Source organism: Hyla sarda, chromosome 6 (assembly GCF_029499605.1).
Source record: "Hyla sarda isolate aHylSar1 chromosome 6, aHylSar1.hap1, whole genome shotgun sequence".
Classification (NCBI taxonomy): Eukaryota; Metazoa; Chordata; class Amphibia; order Anura; family Hylidae; genus Hyla; species Hyla sarda.
The window spans coordinates 6,977,961-6,998,376 of NC_079194.1; the positions used below are offsets into that span (position 1 = coordinate 6,977,961).

Below are 20,416 nucleotides of genomic sequence, written 5' to 3' on the forward strand. Positions count from 1 at the left end.
TATTTTATTAATATTTTATTAATATATATAAAAATATTTTATTAATAAAATATTTTATATATATATACACACACACACTGTATATTAATAAAATATAATATTTTAATATATATATATAATAAAATATTTTTCATATATATAATAAAATATTTTTCATATATATATATATATATAATAAAATATTTTTCATATATATATATATATATATATATAAAAATAAAATATTTTATATATATATTAAAATATTTTATATATATTAAAATATTTTATATATTAATAAAATATTTTAATATATATTAATAAAATATTTTATATATATTAATAAAACATATATATATTAATATAAAATATATATTGACTCAATCTCTGCAAGTACTGCTGAATTCTATATATTTTATATATATTTATAATTTCTCTCATCCTCAAAATAAAATATAGGGGAGTTCTACCTGGTTATAAACACTTCCTAACCGGAATTCAACCACTTTATAGCATTACTCCAATACACAGAAAAATTATGGAGCGAGACAACGAAAAGTTGACACCTTGGTTTTAGGATTACATGACCCGGCTGGTAAGACGTGAAATGTTAAGCAGCACCAATATATATATATTTATATTTATAATTATTATGACACTTAATCCTGGGACTACAGTGAAACAATCGAGAAGGTTTTACCTCCATATTAACATTGTGACTACTGAGGGGGAGGGGAAAAAAATTTACAGGGAGGAAAAATTCTGATATAAAACTTCAACTAAAAACAGGTAACACGTGCAATATTTACATAAAAGGCTTCGCTATCCGCTCACACAATCAGAAAACATTCCCCTGGGACCTCAATCCCGTCTTCCCGATTCTCGTGAGCTGCTATTCTCGACTATATATATTATGGCAGAGAGAGACTGAAAAGATTGCATTATGTCTACAATGATAAATGTGAAAATAAGAAAAGGAAAATCAGAAAAAAAATAAAAATAAATTCAAGCATCTGGCGCTTCAATTGTGGCACATAGTACGCACTTGTCCTCGGCGTAGCGCACATTATAGTTTTCCGAACGGAGGCGACGGGACGGACACGGACGCACAAGCCCCGGATCTGAAGGATAATACCTTGGCGACCGTGTCGGGGCTGCTCAGGTACAACACATCGCACTTGAAAAGATGGGAAATAAGTCACATTATTTTATTAACGTATAAAAAGTCACGTCAGCCAACCTGTCACATGATCGCGTTATATTAAATATTCGTCTTTTTCTCCGCATAAAGTATGGTTCGGGCCTTATGCACACGGCCTATCGGCTGCATTCTTTAGCAGGAAATATATTTTTTTCCCTATAGATTCCATATTAATCTGTTGGAAAAATCCAGTATGGCTTTAAAGGGGTGGTCCAGCGAAGAACAACGTATCCCCCCCTTATCCACAGGATATAAAGGATAGGCGTCTGATCATGGAGGGGGGTTGGTTCAGTTCGCTGGGACCCCCAGCGGTCACCTGAACTGAACCCCCGTTGGTCTCCTGAACTGGACCCCCGGCTACGGACAACACGCTCTCAATTCGTTTCTATGGCAGCGCCGGGGAGCTGTTCTTTGGCATCTGCGGCGCTGTAATAGAAATGAATTGAGTGCGACACGCGCCCCATTCATTTATATTGCAGCGCCTCAGAACGGCACTCGGGGCTCCTCGGCCTGTAGCACATCCTCCTTTCAGAGAGACAGGGCCCCCTTCCGGAGGTCTTGGGTGTCCCAGCGATAGGACACATCCTGTGGACAGGGGATAAGTTGTTTTCCACTAGACCACCCCTTTAAAAGGACTGATTTACAATACGGTCCCATAGTAGCTTAATGTCGCCACATTGCTACAATACACTAACACATGATCCCAAATAGACAGAGAGTCCTGCCGAGCCTCATAGCCCTATATCTGCCCCTAAAGGATTAACTAGAGATCAGATTTATCAACTATGCCACAGTATAGGTCAGTGTTTTACCAACCAGGGTGCCTCCAGCTGTTGCAAAACTTCAACTCCCAGCATGCCCGGACAGCCTTTGGCTGTCCGGGCATGCTGGGAGTTGTAGTTTTGCAACAGTGGAGGCACACTGGTTGGGAAACACTGGTATGGGTGATAACTATCTGACCTTTTTCCCCGCCAATAGTTTTTCTAACCTAAAAGGGAACCTGTCACTAAGATTCGGCCTTTGTAATGCATCATAAAACGTTTCCTACAACTTATGCCTGCCGTCCCATACGTAAGGACTCTTATAATTGGCAGCATGTAAAGTGCCCACAACCAGGCAAGTCCAGATGCGATTGACAACACTGGCGAGGCACGACGTCATCCCTTTGCTTCCGAAATCTTAAGCATCATCGGAAGTATCACGCTGTGCTGTGGCGCAGGCGCATAGGTTGCGGCAGTATGTGCAGCGGCCTCATTCTTCCACTGCGCCTGCGCTACAGCCAGCACAATGAGTTCTGACAGCATAGATAGGAAGTCAGGTCCTCCCAGTCCTGTTCATCGCATCTCAACAGCCCAGGACACAATGACTACTTCTCCATGGTGTCCGCCAATAGGAATACAGCGCATATCCATTATAGAAAGGACTGCGGGCATACGATTATGGCAGGGAATGTTACGATGCATTATGTCAGTGTTTTTCAAACAGGGTGCCTCCAGCTGCTGCAAAACTACAACTCACAGAATGCCCCGACAGCCTTTGGCTGTCCATGCATGCTGAGAGTTGTAGTTTTGCAGCAACTGGAGTCACACTTTGGGAAAACACTGATCTAAACAGGCTCACAGCTTACAATGTAAATCAGAGCATTGTATTATTTGGGATTACCCCTGAGAAAGAGGTAACATGCAGTGAAACACGTTGAGCCTCAAGACTTAACACTGCATTATGTAGTGACAGGTTCCCCTTAAGGACCACTATGCCCAATTCTTAAGTAGTAGAAGCTTTAGGGTCCATTCACACGTACAGTATTCTGCGCAGATTTCAAGCTGTGTTCAGTCATTCAGTTTACATTGAAATCTGCAGCAGAAAATCCTGCGCAGAATACTGTACGGGTGACTAGACCATTAAAACGGGAAAAAAAATAAAAAAAAAAAAACTAAAGAGCGCATCAAGAGCGCAAACGTTGCACAAGTGTCTATGACGAAGCTTTACATTGGGACCGATCCGCATTTCTTTTCTGTGAAGTCAGGCAAAAAAATTATCTGGCAAAAAAGCGCCATATATCTACAGGGTGACAAGAAGCTAAAAAAAAATAAATAAAAAAACTTTGCAACCTGAAGCTATTTCATACTCACAAATGACTGTGTAGGCCAAGGTGCTGACCGACCGTCAATCTCTGATACTTTGGATTTCACTCAAACTGAAACTGATGGGCAAGAGAGTTTAAAAACAACAAAAAAAAGAAAAACAAAAAAAAAAGTGGATGAAAAGGGGAAAAAAAAAAAAAAAAAAATACACAAATCCTAAAAAAGATGATCCGCACCGACCCAAATACAAAAAAAGGTGCACCACGCTTGTGTTCCTGAATGTACAGCGCTACAGTATACAGTCCTCACGTAAAAACGAAAGACCGGCAGCGCAGCCCAATAAAACAAGAGACAGAAATGTCGCCGGCAGCCATACATCTCACACCTGAGGTCTTCACAATGCACCTTCTATCTTCCCCATGTGCCGCCCCCCTCCCCCCAGTAATAATACACAACGTCACATCTTCACCGTATTCATGTCAGATCCAACACGTCCCCTCCCCCACCCAAAAATTAAAAAAATTCCTAAGATTTTCATTTTATGCTTTAGTTAAAAGGGAAATGCAAATAGGCTTCGGAGCTTCTGTATAAATCTCACGGTGTAGAGTTGTAGTTTGGTTTAACACTGCTTCCAGATCAAGTCAACGACTCATTGCTAATATAAAATTTCATAAAGACCATTAAAAATTCTCTAGTGATATGATACTGAACCTTAAGGTTGTCGACTGTTCAAAAAAGGATGTTTTTGTTTTTACATGAACATAGCGCAAACAATTGTGGAGACTTAACAGACATCCCTACGACACAACTTGACCAGTCCACCAAAGACGCTTAAAAAAAAAAAAAAATATTTGTACAGGTTAAGCAGATCTTGTTTCCTTTGTGCAGATGAAAACTAGTTAAAGGGGTGGATACAAAAACCAGCAGGAAAGATTCAGATGTCGTCGTCTTCCTCGTCCTGGGAGGAGCCTGCCTGGTTTGTTGCGCTGGCGGAGGCCGCTGCGAGTTGCGCCTGCTGCGCCGCTTGCTGCATTTGTAGCCATTCCTGCTGGGCTAATTCTGCTTGTTGCTGTCTTGCCTAAAAATAAAAGAAGAAAAACACAAAACATGACGTAAGACACAAGAAACTGGAAAAATAAAAAAGCAAAAAAGAAATTATAATTTAAATGGTTTCTGTTAGATTCAAAAACTTTATGTTGTTCATCTTGGCAAAACATTAAAGGGGTACTCCGGTGGAAAACCCGGTTTCTCCCGTGTCAGAAAGTTGAACAGATTTGTAAATGACTTCTATTAAAAAATCTTAATCCTTCCAGTACTTTTAAGCATCTGTATGCTACAGAGGAAATGCTTTTCTTTTTTAATTCCTTTTTTTGTCTTGTCCACAGTGCTCTCTGCTGACACCTCTGTCCGTGTCAGGAACTGTCCAGAGGCAGCATAGGTTTGCAATGGGGATTTTCTCCTGCTCTGGACAGTTCCTGACACGGGCATCAGGTGTCAGCAGAGAGCACTGTGGACAAGACAAAAAAGAAATTCAAAAAGAAAATAATTTTCTCTGTAGCACACAGCTGCTTAGAAGTACTGGAAGGGTAAAGATTTTTTAATTGAAGTAATTTACACCAATTGATTCAAAAATAAAACAATAAGGTTTTCCACCAGAGTACCCCTTTAACCTTTCTAATTTACTTCATAAGAAAATTTGTATCTCCTTTTTATAGAATTTATGACTAGAATTTATTTATACAAAACACACTACTAGGGCTCCCCAGTCCATTCAGAACATAATCCTGTCGGGCTGCAGCATCATCTTTGTCTCAGATGAAGCACAGGCAGGAACAAAGTCCTGGAAGTGAGGGGGCGGGACTAGTACTCCTCTGTGCTCACTCCTGTCCTATCAGACTGCAGCATGGAAACAGAGAGGAAGGGGTTACAGAGCAGCCTGCAGTGATTGGATGAAGAGACCCAGCACAGCAGACTCAGGGAGGAAGTGAATGCATGGTGAGTGAGGGTGGGCTCAGTGCTTGCCTCGGACACACCCCTTCCTAAATAGTGGATGTCAGAATGAGTGAGCAGCAAAATGGAGGGATGTGTGGGCCAAATACAGAAGCTAGACACAAAAAATAAATAAATAAAAAAAAACACATGGAAAGCATCTGCACGATCTAGTGAGGAACATGTGTAAGCTTTTATTTTTTGTGATATGACAGGTCTTCTTTAAAAAGGGGGTATTCCAGTGAAAAACAATTTTTTTCATATCAAGTTAAACAGATTTGTAAATTTCTTCTATTAAAAATCTTAATCCATCCTGTACTTAGCTGCTGAAGTGGAGTTGAGTTTTTTTTCTGTCTGACCACAGTGCTCTCTGCTGACACCTTTCTGTCTCAGGAACTGTCCAGAGTAGGAGCAAATCCTCATAGCAAACCTCTCCTGCTCTGGACAGTTCCTGAGACAGACAGAGGTGTCAGCAGAGAGCACTGTGGTCAGACAGAAAAAAAAAATTAAAAATCAACTTCAGCAGCTGATAAGTACAGGAAGGATTTTTAAAAAAATTTTTTTAATAGAAGTAATTCACAAATCTGTTTAACTTTCTGGAGCCAGTTAATATAAACAAAATGATATATATATATTTATTTTTTAACTCGAATACCCCTTTAAACTGTCAATTTAGCACATGCCCAATCCTCTGAGTCAGTGTATCCTAACCAGTGTGCCTCCAGCTGCTTCAAAACTACAACTCCCAGCATTTCCAGGCAGTCAAAGGCAGCGTAACATTGTCCACTGATATTGGTGGCGTCTGCTGCACATGAATGGGCCCCTAAACATCACCTTGGCCTTTCATGACCTATATAAATGCACTAACGCTAGCGACAGACTTCACTTCGGAAACGCAGCGGACAAAAGAACCAAACTGATCATTTTTGCTTGCAAAAATTGTAAATGGTTCCAGAATTTTACCAATTTTTCTCCTGTCCAGTCAGTCATTCACTTCAATAGGACGAGCTGCAGTAGCAAATCTATGGAGTCATCCCTGGTTGGAAACGTGGGGGCCACAGTATGAGGCCTCGGCCCCTTTCATCATCTGATCGATCGGGGTAAATGAGTTGGATCAGATATTGATGGCCGATCCCAAGTCTAGACCATCAATATAAAACCCCTCTGGTCTATAGGACTGTGTTCCCCAACCAGTGTGCCTACAGCTGTTGCAAAACTACAACTCCCAGCATGCCCGGACAGCCAAAGGCTGTCCGGGCATGCTGGGAATTGTAGTTTTGCAACAGCTGGAGGCACCCTGGTTGGGGAACACTGCTATAGGAGGATATTGACCAAATTCTTACTTTTGCAAACAACTCCTGCTGCTGCCTTAGAAGCTCTTCTTCTGGAATGCCAAGATTTTCTAGGCGAGAATTTGCTTGTCTTCTTTTTAACGCTACCGTCTTGCACTCTTGCAGGACTTCTTTTACCTCGCTGATGTAGGATCCAAAGCCCAAACTTTCAAGTGCTGAAGAAGAAATAAAGTAAGGTTACTGATCACAAAATCATCATTTATCGCTATAGTAACACAATGTCCTGATGGCACGATAATTCGCAAATCACCATAGCCTCAACCCTCCGACTTAGGGAGACCTAAGGATTTACTGTAATAAAAAAATAAAAAATAAAATAAAATATATATTTTTTATATATATATATATATATATATATATATATATATATATATATATATATATATATATATATATATATATATATATATATATATATTTTTTTTTTTATTACCTACATACACCTTAAAAGGGGTACTCCAGTGGAAAACTTATTTTATTTTTCTTAAATCAACTGGTGCCAGAACAGAAACAGATTTGTAAAATTACTTCTATTAAAAAAAATCTTAAATCCTTCCATTACTTATTAGCTGCTGAATACTACAGAGGAAATTCTTTTCTTTTTGGAACACAGAGCTCTCTGCTGACATCGCAAGCACAGTGCTCTCTGGACAGTTCCCAAAATGGACAGAGATGTCAGCAGAGAGCACTGTGCTTGCGATGTCAGCAGAGAGCTCTGTGTTCCAAAAAGAAAAGAATTTCCTCTGTAGTATTCAGCAGCTAATAAGTACTGGAAGGATTAAGATTTTTTTTTTTTAAATAGAAGTAATTTACAAATCTGTTTAACTTTATGGCACCAGTTGATTTAAAAAAATAAATTCGGAGTACCCCTTTAAGGTCAGTTCACATTATGGGAAGTTTTGATGTGTGTGTTTTTGTTTTTAGCCCTATAATCACAACTGAGGGGTTATAAGACTATATAAAATCTTCAGAGTATGTTTACATGTCAAGTTTTAGATTATTGTAGATTATTTATCATTGTTTACTATCACTGCAAAAACATTATTTTTACATATTTTTGCAGGGATTCACCAAAATTGATGTAACAATTATGCATTTTATTGTGATTTGTGCAATCGCAGTAAAATAGTGACATTTTTTTTCAATTACGGAAAAATCACATCAAGGTAGAAAATAAATGTATCAAACACACGTGAACACAACCTCATGGGAGGTGTATAACTACTATATATCCTGCTCCCATAGGGATAGCAGCAGTATACAGATAGAGCTGAAGGGGAGGTATATAACTACTATATATCCTGCTCCCATAGGGATAGCAGCAGCAGTATACAAATAGAGCTGCAGGGGAGGTGTATAACTACTATATATCTTTATTCCATAGAGATGGGAGCAATATACAGCTAGAGCTGGAGGGGAGGTGTATAACTACTATATATCCTTATTCCATAGAGATAGCAGCAATATACAGCTAGAGCTGGAGGGGAGGTGTATAACTACTATATATCCTAATTCCATAGAGATAGCAGCAGTAAACAGAGCTGGAGGGGAGATGTCTAGTAGCTGCTGGGAGAATCTGATAGGAGATGATGCTATCCTGTAGTTCACAGGAAGTCAGCTGACCCAGAACTGACCATTTCCTCTGAGGCATTAAACACTGAATTTAGGTGGGTTAGATTAGTGATCACATGACTCAGAGACAGTAAAGTAACGCATAGATGCAGCTGTTCTGGAATAAAACAGATGGTGCTGTAGGACTAGTGATGAGTGTGGCTGATTAGAATAAAAAAACAACAACAACAACAACAACAACAACAACAACAACCTGCGGTGCTTCTTTAACAATCGCCCATTTCAGAAAGGTTAGAGGCATTTCCCCTGCGTCCATCTGCAAAGTCTCCAAAGAAATCAATCCCTAATCTTATAAGATTAATTGCCTAGAAACCGCTGGGTTAATAACAGTCCTGATATTTCCTTATTTTATTTCACCGGGCAAAACTTACAATTTACAAATCGGTTTTACTTTCTGGCACCAGTTGACAGCAAGAATATCCTAGTTAGGCCGGGTTCACACCGCGTTTTTGCAATACAGTTCCCGTATCAGGTTTTTAATGAAAAAATAAATAAATAAGGATTCCGCAAAACCTGACTAAAATGAATCAAAACGTTTATACAAATTTTAATCCGTATACGGTTCGAAAAATGATGTCCAGTTGCATCAGTTTTTTTTTTGGGAAAAAGACGTATATGTTTTTAACTTTTCACTCCATTATGAATAAAGTTTCACTTGTTTGAATGAAATTCCAAGGAAAAGAAAAAACGTGGAAAGTCAAGAACTGGATGGAACCATACACACATACGGTTCTGTACGGTTCCCATTGACTCCCATGTTTTAAAAAAAAAAAAATTATATATATAAAGGAGAAGACTGTAGCACTCCAATAGGATGAAAAGTGAATGTGGCTTTATTCCAATTCAAACATCAAGGCAACGTTTCAGCTGCACGCAGGCAGCCTTTATCAAGCCGATAATAAAGCCACATTCACTTTTCATCCTATTGGAGTGCTACAGTCTTCTCCTTTCTACATTGTGAAGTGTCTCCCGTGACCTGGGATTCCGGCCGTGTGCACCCACCTTCGACCTATATCTTACAGAGTGCTGCTCCTTATCCCTTGTTTTTTTATATATATACACACACACACACACACACACACACACGCGTTTAAATACGGTTTTCACCCGGACTACAAACCGTGGTAGGTTACAGTTTTGGGTACGGGTAAAAAAGATGGACAAGACCGTACAGGATGCTAAATGGACAGAACCGGATGCATCTTTTGGCGTACGGTTTTCAATGAAGAGTCCATGCATACGGTTTTCAATACGGTTCCGTACGTATAACGTATGCGGGAACTGTATTGCAAAAACGTGGTGTGAACGCCGCCTTATCGAGTTTATTCACTGGCTTGAATGCAATAGTGATTTATGCAAGAAGGGATCCCAATTGTGAACAGAAGATGGCGCTACGCTGCCCTGAAAAGCCAATTACCGTATATACTCGAGTATAAGCCGACCCGAGTATAAGCCGAGACCCCTAATTTCAACCCAAAATCCCAGGAAAAGTTATTGACTCGAGTATAAGCCTAGGGTGGGAAATACCTCATCCCCCCCTGTCATCATCCAGACCCGTCATTAACATCCTCATCATCCCCTTGTCATCATCCCACACATCCCCCCTTCATCATCCCCTTGTCATCATCCCACACATCCCCTTATCATCCCACACATCCCCCCTTCATCATCCCCTTGTCATCATCCCACACATCCCCTTATCATCCCACACATCCCCCCTTCATCATCCCCTTGTCATCATCCCACACATCCCCCCTTCATCATCCCACACATCCCCTTATCCCACACATCCCCCCTTCATCATCCCCTTGTCATCATCCCACACATCCCCTTATCCCACACATCCCCCCTTCATCATCCCCTTGTCATCATCCCACACATCCCCTTATCCCACACATCCCCCCTTCATCATCCCCTTGTCATCATCCCACACATCCCCTTATCCCACACATCCCCCCTTCATCATCCCCTTGTCATCATCCCACACATCCCCCCTTCATCATCCCCTTGTCATCATCCCACACATCCCCTTATCATCCCACACATCCCCCCTTCATCATCCCCTTGTAATCATCCCACACCCCCCCCCCTTCATCATCCCCACCCCCCTTCATCATCCCCACACCCCCCCCCCCCCCCCTTCATCATCCTCTTCTCATCATTCGCCCTCAGTGGTCTTCAACCTGCGGACCTCCAGAGGTTTCAAAACTACAACTCCCAGCAAGACAGGGCAGCCATCGGCTGTCCGGGCTTGCTGGGAGTTGTAGTTTTGAAACCTCCGGAGGTCCGCAGGTTGAAGACCACTGCGGCCTTCAACATGCGGACCTCCAGAGGTTTCAAAACTACAACTCCCAGCAAGCCCGGGCAGCCATCGGCTGTCCGGGCTTGCTGGGAGTTGTAGTTTTGAAACCTCCGGAGGTCCGCAGGTTGAAGACCACTGCGGCCTTCAACATCATCCAGCCCCCTCTCACCCCCTTTAGTTCTGAGTACTCACCTCCGCTCGGCGCTGGTCCGGTCCTGCAGGGCTGTCCGGTAAGGAGGTGGTCCGGTGAGGAGGTGGTCCGGGCTGCTATCTTCACCGGGGGCGCCTCTTCTCCGCGCTTCCGGCCCGGAATAGAGCCGTTGCCTTGACAACAACGTATCTGCGTCGTTGTCAAGGCAACGTGACTATTCTGAGGCCGGGCCCGAAGCGCTTAGAAGAGGCCTCCCCGGTGAAGATAGCAGCCCGGACCACCTCCTCACCGGACCACCTCCTTACCGGACAGCCCTGCAGGACCGGACCAGCGCCGAGCGGAGGTGAGTACTCAGAACTAAAGGGGGTGAGAGGGGGCTGGATGATGTTGAAGGCCGCAGTGGTCTTCAACCTGCGGACCTCCGGAGGTTTCAAAACTACAACTCCCAGCAAGCCCGGACAGCCGATGGCTGCCCTGGCTTGCTGGGAGTTGTAGTTTTGAAACCTCTGGAAGTCCGCAGGTTGAAGACCACTGCGGGTGGGGGAGTTCACTCGAGTATAAGCCGAGGGGGGTGTTTTCAGCACGAAAAATCGTGCTGAAAAACTCGGCTTATACTCGAGTATATACGGTAAGTTATAGAGAAAGTCATGAATCTCTTGTAAGTAAAGTCTTTTTTGAAAGCCTTTGGTCCTCCAGGCATGCTGGGAGTTGTAGTTTTTCCACAGGTTGGGGGACACTAATTAAAAAGAAAACTAAACAAAAAACATTCGTACATAAACTGCTATGTAAAAGGCGTGTTCACCATTACAGGTATTAGGCACTTTATGAAGAAGTGTCCAGAAGTCTTTTATGTAGTAAATTATTCATAGTTACCATATGCTGGCAACAAAAGCTGTGTGTGTATTTAGTGGCCATCTGTATTGATGAAGCCAAATTGGTGATATTAAGTAAAACAGTGAATCTCCTTACTGCAGAGTAACTCAATTGTGCAGCAGAGTACAAGCAATTGTGCAGCACTGTGGTACCTGGCGCTGTTGGAGAGGTGTATTGAGCAGCACTGTGGTATCTGGCACTGTTGGAGAGGTATGTTGTGCAGCACTGTGGTATCTGGCGCTGTTGGAGAGGTATGTTGTGCAGCACTGTGGTAGCTGGCGCTGTTGGAGAGGTATGTTGTGCAGCACTGTGGTAGCTGGCGCTGTTGGAGAGGTGTATTGAGCAGCACTGGGGTATCTGGCACTGTTGGAGAGGTGTATTGAGCAGCACTGGGGTATCTGGCGCTGTTGGAGAGGTGTATTGAGCAGCACTGGGGTACCTGGCACTGTTGGAGAGGTGTATTGCACAGCACTGTGGCATCTGGTGCTGATGGAGAGGTATGTTGTGTGGCACTGTGGTATCTGGCGCTGTTGGAGAGGTGTATTGAGCAGCACTGTGGTATCTGGCACTGTTGGAGAGGTGTATTGAGCAGCACTGGGGTATCTGGCACTGTTGGAGAGGTGTATTGAGCAGCACTGGGGTATCTGGCGCTGTTGGAGAGGTGTATTGAGCAGCACTGGGGTACCTGGCACTGTTGGAGAGGTGTATTGAGCAGCACTGGGGTACCTGGCACTGTTGGAGAGGTGTATTGAGCAGCACTGGGGTACCTGGCACTGTTGGAGAGGTGTATTGAGCAGCACTGGGGTACCTGGCACTGTTGGAGAGGTGTATTGAGCAGCACTGTGGTATCTGGCACTGTTGGAGATGTGTATTGCGCAGCACTGTGGCATCTGGCACTGTTGGAGAGGTGTATTGAGCAGCACTGTGGTATCTGGCACTGTTGGAGATGTGTATTGCACAGCACTGTGGCATCTGGTGCTGATGGAGAGGTATGTTGTGTGGCACTGTGGTATCTGGCGCTGTTGGAGAGGTGTATTGAGCAGCACTGTGGTATCTGGCACTGTTGGAGAGGTGTATTGAGCAGCACTGGGGTATCTGGTGCTGTTGGAGAGGTGTATTGCACAGCACTGTGGTATCTGGTGCTGATGGAGAAGTATGTTGTGCGGCACTGTGGCATCTGGTGCTGATGGACAGGTATGTTGTGCGGCACTGTGGCATCTGGTGCTGATGGACAGGTATGTTGTGCGGCACTGTGGTATCTGGTGCTGTTGGAAAGGTATGTTGTGCAGCACTGTGGCATCTGGTGCTGATGGAGAGGCGTATTGAGCAGCACTGTGGTACCTGGCGCTGATGGAGAGGCGTATTGAGCAGCACTGTGGTATCTGGCACTGTTGGAGAGGCGTATTGAGCAGCACTGTGGTATCTGGCACTGTTGGAGAGGCGTATTGAGCAGCACTGTGGTATCTGGCACTGTTGGAGAGGTGTATTGAGCAGCACTGTGGTATCTGGCACTGTTGGAGAGGTGTATTGAGCAGCACTGTGGTATCTGGCACTGTTGGAGAGGTGTATTGAGCAACACTGTGGCATCTGGTGATGATGGAGAAGTATGTTGTGCGGCACTGTGGTATCTGGCACTGTTGGAGAGGTGTATTGCACAGCACTGTGGCATCTGGTGATGATGGAGAAGTATGTTGTGCGGCACTGTGGTATCTGGCACTGTTGGAGAGGTGTATTGCACAGCACTGTGGCATCTGGTGATGATGGAGAAGTATGTTGTGCGGCACTGTGGTATCTGGCACTGTTGGTGAAGTGAAATGTGTCGCTAGTGGTTTGAGCAGCTGGGGGCATTATGTGGTTGGCACTGATGGGGTGATATGGGTGCTGCACTTTAATAATTGTTTGCTGGCGAGGTCCCAGCATCACCATGGATTAGCTGGTAAAGGTACTATAAAAAACATTTGTTAAGCCGGCATTTTGCAACTTGACAGGCTGCAGGACCACATCATGGACATTTCTGTCAGATTCTGCACTGCCAGGAAGGGGTTGACTGAAAACCAGTCCATATAAAAAAATCATCTGTACAGACACAATATCACATGTCAAACTCTTTACAAATTAAAAATAGAAAGAAGGCAAAAGAAGAATGTGTAGTCTGCCCCCTGCTGGCAATATACAGCACTGCATCCGTCCCGTATCAATTACATCTACAGCAGATAGTGGAAACATGCAAACAATGGTGACCACAAGGGACGAAACCGACTTCACCTGCAGGGAAATCAGACGCTTTATCTCAATATCACAATCTGAATCGAGACTGCTGGGGGCATCTCCCGTATGGGACCCTTGGCTCTTTGCCGAAATGGCGCGTTTCGACTACCGCCTGACGCAATAGCTGACACGCCCCCTCAATATATTTCTAAGGCAGAGGCGGAGACTGGTGAATGCAGCGCTCTGACCCTCCCATAGAGATGCATTAAGGGGGCGTGTCAGCTACTGCGTCATACGGTGGTCAAACATGCCCCCTGACCGCTGACAGCCGGGGCCCCGTTTGGGAGATTACAGGGTGGGGGAGTGGCCAGCGGTCGGACCCCCCGTAATCTCAAACTTATCCCCTATACTTAGGATAGGGGTTAAGTTTCATATCCCAGAGTTCTCCTTTAATGGTAGTTTTAGCAAGTCACAAAAATACTAACCTATGAGATGACAGGGAGGAGATCAGGGAAAACAAGGACTTGCTCCCGATCCCGGCATACACATGCACACCCAGCTCCCGATCCCGGCATACACATGCACACCCAGCCCCCGATCCCGGCATACACATGCACACCCAGCCCCCGATCCCGGCATACACATGCACACCCAGCCCCCGATCCCGGCATACACATGCACACCCAGCTCCCGATCCCGGCATACACATGCACACCCAGCCCCCGATCCCGGCATACACATGCACACCCAGCCCCCGATCCCGGCATACACATGCACACCCAGCCCCCGATCCCGGCATACACATGCACACCCAGCCCCCGATCCCGGCATACACATGCACACCCAGCTCCCGATCCCGGCATACACATGCACACTCACCTCCCGATCCCGGCATACACATGCACACTCACCTCCCGATCCCGGCATACACATGTACACTCACCTCCCGATCCCGGCATACACATGCACACTCACCTCCCGATCCCGGCATACACATGTACACTCACCTCCCGATCCCGGCATACACACCCAGCCCCCGATCCCGGCATACACATGCACACCAAGCCCCCGATCCCGGCATACACATGCACACCCAGCTCCCGATCCCGGCATACACATGCACACGCAGCTCCCGATCCCGGCATACACATGCACACTCAGCTCCCGATCCCGGCATACACATGCACACTCAGCTCCCGATCCCGGCATACACATGCACACTCAGCTCCCGAACCCGGCATACACATGCACACTCAGCTCCCGATCCCGGCATACACATGCACACTCAGCTCCCGATCCCGGCATACACATGCACACTCAGCTCCCGATCCCGGCATACACATGCACACCCAGCCCCCGATCCCGGCATACACATGCACACCCAGCCCCCGATCCCGGCATACACATGCACACTCAGCTCCCGATCCCGGCATACACATGCACACTCAGCCCCCGATCCCGGCATACACATGCACACTCAGCCCCCGATCCCGGCATACACATGCACACCCAGCCCCCGATCCCGGCATACACATGCACACTCAGACCCCGATCCCCACGTGCACGCTCATCTCCATAATAACAGAACGCTGGTTTAGGCCTTGTTTACATCTGCATCGGAGACTTTTCTTAAAGCCAAAATGAATGGAAATAATAAAGCGACATTTTACTATAAGGGAAATAGGGGGGACCCTTATTTGGTAGGTTTAGTCCCACAGTGAGTTTGGGGTTTATTAGGTGGGAAGGGGTCTGAGTGTTCACAACCCGAACTATCAGTAAAATGAAGCGGGAGGAGGAGTGTTCTGTGCTTTGTCACGTGACCAGGAGGGACTTGTAATGTACATCTATGGACTGTCCTGCTCCCACACACACAGTCATTCTACTAATCGTCGGGTTCTTTTCACATCACTTGAAAGGGTTAAGTCACACATGGGGCTCTCAATAATTGATGAACCTCCTGCAGTGACCGCCCCCTCCAGATATCATCCGATTTCCAGCATGAGAAGTTTCTACACCAAATCTTCAGTGTGAACAGACTCCAATAGCTGCAGGAGGCTCCGCTCTACCTCCTCCATTGTTATTATGTGTCCTCAGTGTCGCCCCCTGCTGTGTCCTGATGTCTGTCTCCAAGGCTCAGCTCACACGTCTGACATCAGTTTAATAGCGGCCATAACAGGTGGCACAGGAGCATCTGCCCCACCACAGGTCCCAAACCGAGATAGATAGATAAACAACCCCCCCCCCCCCATACACACACACCAGCACAATAGGGACCAATACACTGTTTTTTCAGGGATATGGGGTGGGGGCCTCATCTTGGATGACGTGCTCCAGGGGATATATATGGAGGGTACACAGTGATCGGGGGTCTCGCCTTGGATTCTGGGCTGGGGGGGGGGAATTCACCAGTTACCAGTGGGGGTCCTACCTTGGATGACGTGCTCCGGGGAGGAGGATGGGGGTCTTACCTTGGATGACGTGCTCTGGGGAGGATGATGGGGGTCCTACCTTGGATGACGTGCTCCGGGGAGGATGATGGGGGTCCTACCTTAGATGACGTGCTCTGGGGAGGATGATGGGGTTCCTACCTTGGATGACGTGCTCCGGGGAGGACGATGGGGGTCCTACCTTGGATGACGTGCTCCAGGGAGGACGATGGGGGTCCTACCTTGGATGACGTGCTCTGGGGAGGATGATGGGGGTCCTACCTTGGATGACGTGCTCTGGGGAGGATGATGGGGGTCCTACCTTGGATGACGTGCTCTGGGGAGGATGATGGGGGTCCTACCTTGGATGACGTGCTCCGGGGAGGGTGGTGGGGGTCCTACCTTGGATGACGTGCTCTGGGGAGGATGATGGGGGTCCTACCTTGGATGACGTGCTCCGGGGAGGATGATGGGGGTCCTACCTTGGATGACGTGCTCCGGGGAGGATGATGGGGGTCCTACCTTGGATGACGTGCTCCGGGGAGGATGATGGGGGTCCTACCTTGGATGACGTGCTCTGAGGAGGATGATGGGGGTCCTACCTTGGATGACGTGCTCTGGGGAGGATGATGGGGGTCCTACCTTGGATGACATCCTCCGGGGAGGATGATGGGGTCCTACCTTGGATGACGTGCTCTGGGGAGGATGATGGGGGTCCTACCTTGGATGACGTGCTCTGGGGAGGATGATGGGGGTCCTACCTTGGATGACATCCTCCGGGGAGGATGATGGGGGTCCTACCTTGGATGACATCCTCCGGGGAGGATGATGGGGTCCTACCTTGGATGACGTGCTCTGGGGAGGATGATGGGGGTCCTACCTTGGATGATGTGCTCTGGGGAGGATGATGGGGGTCCTACCTTGGATGACGCGCTCTGGGGAGGATGATGGGGGTCCTACCTTGGATGACGTGCTCTGGGGAGGATGATGGGGGTCCTACCTTGGATGATGTGCTCTGGGGAGGATGATGGGGGTCCTACCTTGGATGACGTGCTCTGGGGAGGATGATGGGGGTCCTACCTTGGATGACGTGCTCCGGGGAAATGGTCTTCTTCTCGGACTTGTTGCAGATCTCGTTGGCCTCGGAGGAGATGAGATGGATGAACTCGGTGCAGCAGTTCACCACCAGCTCCCGGGCATCGTTCGCCACCCGCACACTGGGCAGAGTCTCTTTGATCATCTTATTGATGGCGGCCCGGGGGATGGTCAGGTCATCGTCGTTACCGGACGAGGAGGCCATGTCTCCGGCCCGAGGGGATGAGGGGAACAGTCTCCGCGCACTGAGCTCTAAAACCAAAGAGGAAGAATCCACGGTCCGCGGTCACACACACCGGCTCCGCCTCACAACATCCTCCGGGCTCCACAGCTCACCGGGGGAGGCGGAGAGGAGCTCGGGAGATAAGAGAAAGACACCGGAGGAGGAGCAGAGGCACCGGTCACAGGGACATCCCGGCGGAACGCACAGCGGAGCCTCCTTCTCCCACCGGAAGCGGCGTCTGCGGGAAGCGCGAGCGACTGGATCCACTTCCGGGAGCGCAAAGACGTCCAGGTTACCATGGCTGTGCCGCGCTGGCGCGTCATGACGTCACACACCTTGCGTGCCGGGCAGGAGGAGGGGGCGGGCGGAAGCGTGAAAGGGAAACATGACGCTCCACGTGCGCGGATGGTGACCCCCCGGTATAGCGCTTCACCGGCCCCGGGACGGCTTACATAGTCTCTGCCATAGAAATACCCTCACTAAAATACCGCGAGTGTTAACAAACCCCACTCACACAGCGGAGCGAACCTGCAGCATACTTGTTTGTTTTTCTGTAGATATCCATATATGTAAATGTTGCATATATTTGTAATAAATTGTGTTGGCCGCAGCGAAAATAATGAAATCCGCAAATGGTGTAAAGATTTATAGACTGGGTGCAACAGGAATATCCTTCCCCTGCCTGTCCATAGTGTAAGTATTTATAGACTGGGTGCAACAGGAATATCCTTCCCCTGCCTAAGTCCATAGTGTAAGTATTTATAGACCGGGTGCAACAGGAATATCCTTCCCCTGCCTAAGTCCATAGTGTAAGTATTTATAGACCGGGTGCAACAGGAATATCCTTCCCCTGCCTAAGGCCAAAAGGTTAGGATTTATAGAGATGGTGCAACAGGAATATCCTTCCCCTGCCTAAGGCCAAAAGGTTAGGATTTATAGAGATGGTGCAACAGGAATATCCTTCCCCTGCCTAAGGCCATAGGGTTAGGATTTATAGACCATGCTGGGAGTTGTAGTTTTGCAGCTGCAGGCTGGGAAACACCAACATATCTATAAAAGAAAACCCTCCCCTTTGTGATGTCACATCCTGTCACTTATATCTTGCCCCGCCCACTTTCTTATAGGGGCCATTTTGTTCTCGCCATTAGAGCGGGTGGGTTTGTGGTTTGTCACCAGACATGGAGCAGTGTGATGATGATGGGGCCCTCTGTGCCCCCCGGACGCCGTACCTGAGGCGGCTGCGGACTGTGAGGCGGGGGAGACGGATCTGATAGGAATTAATGTTTTGTGATTTTTGTTTCATTTCTGCAGAAATAATTAATTTTCTTATTCTGTGACCCCAGGAGCGAGCGAAGCGCCATCTGGAGGATCAGCTCCTCCTGTGCACCCTGCTTCACTATATACCAAGATCTGAAGAGTTAAAGGGGTACTCCGGTGTCATCGTGTTTTTCCTTTTTTTATTTACCCTATTTGTTTTGTCTCATTTCTCTTCTTGTTGTTTAGCCGACTCTATTTCCGCTCTTTGTTGTCTTTTTATCCCCCACTTTGTTTTCCTATCTTTGCTTCTATTTCCTGTTTCTAGCTGTGCTGAAAACTACAAATCCCAGCATGCCACATGCCTTGCAGGTTTGGCACGGCTCTTTTTATTTTATTTTTTTTTTCCGCCCTTTACCCATCCTACTTGGTTGGCATACACTGTCATACACACACAAAAGGGACTACAACTCCCAGCATGTGTCATTCAGGAGTCTTCAGTATAACACCAGCATGCTGCCTCTGTAGTCTCCTGGGGGTTGTAGTTCACCACACCTCTGTAGGGCATACACCAGTGTTTCCCAACCAGGGTGCCTCCAGTTGTTGCAAAACTACAACTCCCAGCATGCCTGGACAGCCTTTGGGTATGCTAGGAGTTGTAGTTTTGCAACAGCTGGAGGCACACTAGTTGGGAAACACTGGTGTAACATGATGTGTATGCTGAATAGGCTAGGGTAGTGTTTCCCAACCAGTGTGCCTCCAGCTGTTGCAAATCTACAACTCACAGCATCCCCAAAGTCTGTCAGGGCATGCTGGGAGTTGTAGTTTTACAACAGCTGGAGGCACACTGGCTTGGAAACACTAGCATACACACACATAACAGGGACTACAACTCCCAGTATGTCATTCAGGAGTATAACCTCAAATACCAGTGGTCTTCAACCTGCGGACCTCCAGATGTTACAAAACTACAACTCCCAGCATGCGTCCGGGCATGCTGGGTGTTGTAGTTTTGCAACATCTGGAGGTGCGCAGGTTGTAGACCACTGTCCTATACTTTACATTGCACAGATCCCTCAACATACGATGGTTTCAACAAACGATGGTCCATTTGGAACGGATTACCATTGTATGTTGAGGGACCACTGTATATTGCAAAAAAACAAAACTTACAAAGAAGATGCCATATAGTCAAAAAAAAATAACCACCGGAGTACCCCTTTAAACCTTTCTTCTAATAAAGGAAGAGATTTATTAACCCTCCCTCCCCCGGTGCCCTCGGGGGGCCTTAACCCCTTAAGGACACATGACGTACTGGAACGTCATGTGTCCGCTCCCGATCTATAATGCGGGGCCACGGCGTCATAGCGGGTCGGGCCCGGCCTCTAACAACGGCCGGGACCCGTGGCTAATAGCGCGCGGCATTGATAGCTGTGCCGCGCGCTATTAACCCTTTAGACGCGGCGTTCAAAGTGAAACTGAAACAATGCCGGTTAGCTCAGTGGGCTGTTCGGGATAGCCGCGGCGAAATTGCGGCATCCCGAACAGCTTACAGGACAGCGGGAGGATCCCTACCTGCCTCCTCGCTGTCCGATCGCCGAATAACTGCTCCGTGCCTGAGATCCAGTCAAGCGGCAGAATCATCGA

The 20,416-nt window shown here is 46.8% G+C and overlaps 1 protein-coding gene across 1 annotated transcript; it reads right to left on the reverse strand.

Moving 5' to 3' along the window:
• Window positions 1-364: 364 nt before the first annotated feature.
• On the reverse strand, window positions 365-17,803 carry DR1 (down-regulator of transcription 1). Its single transcript, XM_056523133.1, has 3 exons — window positions 17,278-17,803; window positions 6,597-6,760; window positions 365-4,342 (listed from the first exon to the last, which is right to left on the reverse strand). Exons 1-3 carry the CDS (start codon window positions 17,495-17,497, stop codon window positions 4,199-4,201), a joined length of 528 nt encoding a protein of 175 aa, XP_056379108.1. The 5' UTR covers window positions 17,498-17,803; the 3' UTR covers window positions 365-4,198.
• Between the last annotated feature and the right edge of the window lie 2,613 nt (window positions 17,804-20,416).